Source organism: Haemaphysalis longicornis, unplaced genomic scaffold (genome assembly GCF_048455015.1).
Source record: "Haemaphysalis longicornis isolate Haplotype H1 unplaced genomic scaffold, Haemaphysalis longicornis Haplotype H1 scaffold_11, whole genome shotgun sequence".
Classification (NCBI taxonomy): Eukaryota; Metazoa; Arthropoda; class Arachnida; order Ixodida; family Ixodidae; genus Haemaphysalis; species Haemaphysalis longicornis.
Window position 1 is genome coordinate 53,826,922 of NW_027526214.1, and position 6,000 is coordinate 53,832,921.

General features: G+C 46.8%; 1 protein-coding gene across 1 annotated transcript in view; it reads left to right on the plus strand.

Annotated features, from left to right (window-relative positions):
• Window positions 1-5,768, plus strand: part of LOC144160643 (band 7 protein AGAP004871-like) — a 121,879-nt gene extending 116,111 nt beyond the window's left edge. Inside the window, exon 8 of the mRNA XM_077691872.1 lies at window positions 5,164-5,768. Within this exon, the coding sequence (XP_077547998.1) occupies window positions 5,164-5,367 (204 nt within the window). The 3' untranslated portion in view covers window positions 5,368-5,768. The remainder of the gene's footprint in view (window positions 1-5,163) is intronic.
• The last annotated feature ends 232 nt before the right edge of the window (window positions 5,769-6,000 follow it).

Sequence of the window (6,000 nt, forward strand, 5' to 3'; positions counted from 1 at the left end):
TCGGGCCGCTCAGTGGAGCATCCACATTTCCAGCGCGACTCTGTCGCCTCCTACATGTCGATCTCGCGGCGAATAGTGGCGCGGGCAACAGCAGGCGACGATTTTCTGCAGTTGATGTAATATTTCATTTCATATCGCCAAAACCGAGCGCCCATGAATTTTTAAATGCGGAGCATTTCTTAGGCTCGCCTGGTCCTGCGTCGTTGATGGCGGCGCCGTCCACACGCTCACTGCGCATGCGCAACTCTCCTCCTTACACCCACAGCTCCGCGATACTACACTATAAAAAGAAGACATAGTTAGCGGCGCCCGGTTTCGATCCCACGACTCTCTGGCCGCACGGGAGGTACGCAGTGCTCTTCCCACTACGCTACAAATCCGGGACAGGAGCAAGTGCTATGAACGCGCCTGATGTCCTTGACTCATTCAAACTACGTCAGGAAGCTACTGATACAACGAAGGCACGCGAAGCTGAACGTCAACGGAAACGACGAACTGAAAACTTTAGAGGGGGATGCAGAATTTCCCATGGGAAAGCTGTGGCGGGAAGCGCCACGCGCCTTGCAGCTCAACCAGCCCCGTCCGCAGCGCCTCTGATGCTGATTGTGGCAGGATGCCCCTAGGGATTGGCCAACCAAAGAATCCATCACGAGATAGGTTCGCGTTCAACAACCGTCGTCATCTTCCCGTAGGGGAACCGCCGAAGAAGAAGAAGAACGAGAAGACAAAGCTGTGAAGAAGAGGGCGTGTACATTGCTCTCAGCCGGTGCACCAATGTCAACAACCTTTACCTCACCAAAGCTGACGGAGACTATCAATTCTACCACAGAGACAACATCAACAAGAACATGATGGACGAGTTTCGGCGCCTCGAGAACCACCGCCTACTCACCGTAACACAACAGCACTTGCGTGCCTTTGCCACCGGTGTGGACCCGGACGCGGATTTTCCTCTGGCGCTAGTAAAAACCAGATTACTAAACATAACGGCAACACAATAGAACCACACGGAACCGCCACGATGCTTCGTATCCTCATCAGGGTTCCCCACGGGAAGATGGTGTAATTTTTTAATAAAGGAACACTGCAAATATCACTTATGAATTGATTTTTTGCCTCACACTTGCGTAATGTTTTGTTATTGTTCGACAACGTTGACAAGTAGGAAGATTGCCACCAGAGTTAAACGTTTAGATGCGCCTGTGGATATATAAGACTATTGCGACAATTCAGTTTCAGTTTGGCCGGGTGGCTGAATGGAGTCTGAGACACAGACAGACAGACAGACCAAAATTTCTGCTTTTAAGTAGCCCAAGAAAGACTAACGTCTTTAAAAATACGACCTAAAGCATTATTTAGGTTCACTCCGTCGATACAATGACATATACAAAATATTGCAAGCTCAGCCACTCGTAAGGTGCGTAGGGTACCTGCATTGCGTCGTCATATCCGGAGGCTTCCGACGTGACGTGGGCCGTGCCGCATAATTTGCTTGTATTTGTAAGCGTAAATTTTAATAACTTTCTTATTTGCGCACTGATCCTGATAATTCTTTTTGCATATCTATCTGAACGACACGAAGAACCGATGTAGGGCCAGAAAAATACCTGTGCAAAAGCGTTACAGGGGTCCTCTAACTGTACCTTATGTGGGAAACGGCACGCCATTAAATTACGGAAAACGGTAGAAGGGCCCTCTGTGCTAAAAGAGCGCCAGTGAGTCCAGTTCTAACAAAATCTCCAAACTATCATTACGCTGCGGGCACCCCTGAATGCCAAAAATTGAATGCCGCGAATAATAGTGTGGTTGTGGTTTCCATGAAATAAAACAGGTAAATGAAAGCAGAGAATGCATAAATCCAAAAGTGGTCTTGACTGCAGTAGAACCACCGTACGTATCCCTCAGCGCGGTGGAGATTTCCAGTTTGGTACCCACTAGCCACTTCTACATAGGCGTCTTGCGCTTCAAAGGTATCAGACGTCGCTCAAAACCACGGAGCAAGATTATCTGGCCGCACTCAGAAGCCTCGTTTCCCCCCCTTTCTTGCTCCGTGCTCCGTGCTCTAAACGTACAGATCCTGCAGTATCGAGTACAGTCGTTTACAACAGGATCTCACGGCGAAGAAACCAAGATATATACTCGCTGTATTCAGCCAGAAGGCGTGACCGTTACCTTCGCCCAGACTACAGCGTGTATCATCTGTGCCCTAAAATGTGTGACCTATGATGGGGCTTGGCGGCAAAACAATTTGGGGCATGTCGGAAGCACTCTGGCGTAGATTTGTTGATGGACCTGGATCGCTCACTGACATAGGAGCACAGAAGGGCAAAACAGTTGAGAAAGCGTTTGTACAGACCTGTCTTCGAGAGGGGAGAGGGCGACGTCGCCAAGGAGATATCGGTCGAAGCAAGTCTCTGTGGCCCTTACGTGAGTATGCCGGTTCGCTAACGTTTCCGCGTGCTACGGCTGGGAGTGACAATCAACCCCAATGGGTGTCGGTAGTGTTTTAGCGTGCTTCAGCGTATAATTGTTGCTTATCAGTGTTGATGTGTGCGGTTAAATTTAGTGTGCGGCGACTGCAGCACCCGGTAGACCTCAAAGGACAAAGGAATGTGTTCGACCACTGCGGTCAGCCAAAACTGCCGAACAACAGAGGCAGAAAGATTCTTTCACACTTCTAAGGATCTACCAATGAGTACTACTTTATATTTCTGGCGTCAATTATCTTGGCGCTGTTTGAACAGTAAGAATTATTAACAAATTGTCACCTTCACTGACGGAGACATTTCTGAAGGAAGATGTCATTCCCACTTCTAAGGTTCCCACGATTCTTGCCGGCACGCTCACTGCACATGTGTCTAGAGGAGGCTTTGATGACATCAGGCGTTACTCCAGTATTTTCCACATGAAGCAACTGAGCAGACACAACGTTTTACCGATCAACAAGGACAACCAAGCGGCATGAGTAGTACTGCATGTGGCAATGGCACTGCTGCAAACAGGGCAAGTTTTCAAAATACGTTGAACTGGATGAACACGGCTTTATTTTTCTTGGAAAACAGGGCCTTGCCGAAATATCCGATCGTTTATTCTACGAAGCTCAATTTCCAGGGTAATGAAGTTGGTTGTTTATTACCACACCCACAAAACGCGTTAGTCTCGCAATTCGGCATCCAACAAGCATCACTTGGATTGAGCCTTTTTTCTTCAAAACCATCTCGGACGATGAACCTGGGGGGATCACATTTCTTCGACGCAAGAGTGTTACGAGGATGATTAGGCCGATGTTTGTGGCCACTAGGCGTCTGCAGCTACCATGGTTATCAGCTGCGTTCATCAAGCGTTCGTAGAAAGACGTCCTCAGCGCCATCGTGAAGGGCTTAGCGGCAGTCAGGAACGACCGGCCGCCAATGAATGCGGGATGAGGCGTCGCCACACCTGCATTGCGGAGAGAGGAGAGCGTAGCACAAGACGCACTGGCAAGTGTACGACACCCCATGAACAGAGGCGGCATTGTTTGAACAAGCCCTGCGTCCGCGCACCGATAATGGTTCTCCTTCTGTCGGTGTTCGCTGCGTGTGCCGCGGACACCATCGCCGCTTGTGCCTTGTACTGACACAGCACGAAAGCGCCTACCTGTTTAAATTATTCCAGGGCAAGCATTGAGTTATCTACACAAAGTAGGAAACTTCGCGCAGGGCACTAAAAAATCAACATCGCTAGACCACGACATGAAAGAGTCTGAAATGCGCCCTCTACGGAAACGATACGCATTGACTAGCATTTGATGAGACGAATTAGGACAAGTATTTTTCTACCTTGGGAGATCGATCCTCGCCTTAAGCTCTCTCTTCCGAACGATGAATGACGCCACGCGAGGAAGCTGTGACCCCGCAGCGCTGCTCACATTCAAATACGCCTAATTACAGTACGCCTATTTACACAGTACAATAATATAAGCCTAAGCAAATGCGCCTAAACGCACGGAAGCAACGCCATTCTTAATCAAACTCAGCAAAACACAACAGTCGCGCTCTTTAGCCCCCAAATCTTAAGTTTCTCAAGCATAGAGAGATGTCCTTAATTTTGAGTCGACATTTTCAGCAGATAAAACAATTCTCAAAATTTTCTGACTCGTTCGGAACGCGCAGGCCAGCGCTCAGAAACTCCCAATAATGCTCGCGGCGGAAGTAATTTTCTGAAAACACTCGGGAGTACATAAAGACACTAAAATATTCAGGCCTCGCAAGCACTCCTTATGATAATCTGAAGGCTAAAGAAATGCCGTTGAATTGATTAACCGATAAGCTGGTGTTGCTGGAGCATGTGTCACAGGTGTTATTGATGTAGATTGTTCAGAGGTCTTCGCAATATACACAGCGCGAATAAAAGTAGAACAAGTATGATGTAGATGGCACTGCGGTCCTTTTATAAATGGTAATGACGCATGTCTAGTTCGTCATACTGAACGTTTTCTCTGCATAGACTTTCTCGCTTTGTTATTATAACTAGAACGCTTGACCGATCGCCGTAGTAAGACATACATAGACGTTATTTCATAAAATGTTCTTTGCTACTCAAATAATTCCTTCTTGTGTAAATACCATGCTCATATTGCTTTGGTAGTACTTAGTACATGTCTAAAACGCGTTTTTAAGTCAAAGACCTTTCACCACAGAATAAGGTTTACCTTTATTCAGCGCGAATCAAAAGGCCTGCTTTTGTTCACGGGTTCTGTCCTCGTCCATCGCACCTGACTGCCCGGTTTCTGATTACCCAGCTGCTCAAATATTATCCAATTTATCGTCATATTGAAAAATATTTCAGTTTATGAAAGCTTTCCTCGTGCATCATGCGTGCTTTCGAGCTTTGAACGTGCATTTTAACGTTTGATGGTCGTTCATTTTATCTCTCGTCTCTGGGACAATTCTTTGCCATTCGTCGGCATTTTCTCTCTAATAAATGGTGGAGTTTAACCTGAAAGCAGTTTTACGCTCTATTGTAACTGCAGAAATTTAAAGCAGTTTTGAGAAATTGATCCCAGAAATATGACAATTTGACAAAAAGCCAGACATGGTAGTAATTCTGTGCTATGCAGTCATCTGTATTTTAGAAATGGCTCTTCATGCGTATTTTCGCTTTTGTTTTTTGGCTGCTGCGCAGCTGATTGCGGCCGAGGGTGAGCAGAAGGCGTCTCGAGCCCTGAAGGAGGCCGCGGACACGATGGCCCGAAGCCCGGCAGCGCTGCAACTGCGTTACCTGCAGACCCTGAACACCATTTCAGCCGAGAAGAACTCCACCATCATCTTTCCGCTTCCCCTCGATTTCTTCGCCAGCTTCATCACTGACAGGAGGAGTAGGCCCTAGCATGCGGACTCCTAAGGGTTCGCCGGACCGATTTCGTAGAGTTCGCCGAGGCCAGTTGAAAATGCTGCTGTGTTTTGCTCTATCACAGCGTTTTTTCTCTCCACTACTTCTCATGAAGGAAAGAAAACGCACGGTCGCTTGTTACAAGAAAGCCCTGGTGTTGCATGCTTGCTTTCAAGAAAGTTGTGGGCTTCTTAAGCCGTTCTTTAAGAGCTGCTGGAATGAACACACAATTTTATTCTACCAGTAAGAGAGGTTGGTATATTTCTCACATGCCAATAGGTGCGATTGAAATGGTGCATGATTACTCCAAGAAAATGAAGCCCAAGACACTGGGCACAACCTGTTTTTTTTTCAGTTTAGGTCGCGTAAACACAAAGGTAGTATTAACAAAACACCGTTATCATCTCAAGACACGGCTGGCCTTTATTAGAAAAAATTAGAGATTGCTAGAATCACGAATGAATAAAATGGAAACGCTTTAATAGTTTGCTCGTTCCTCTTGAAGAATGTGAGGTTATTTTATGAATGCCCGAAGCCCTACTGGAGGTACCCGCAAACTCCAAATCAGCACAAAAAGTTTTGTACAGCAAGACGTTTTCTTGTTCATAGTATGTCACTCGGAAATTTATT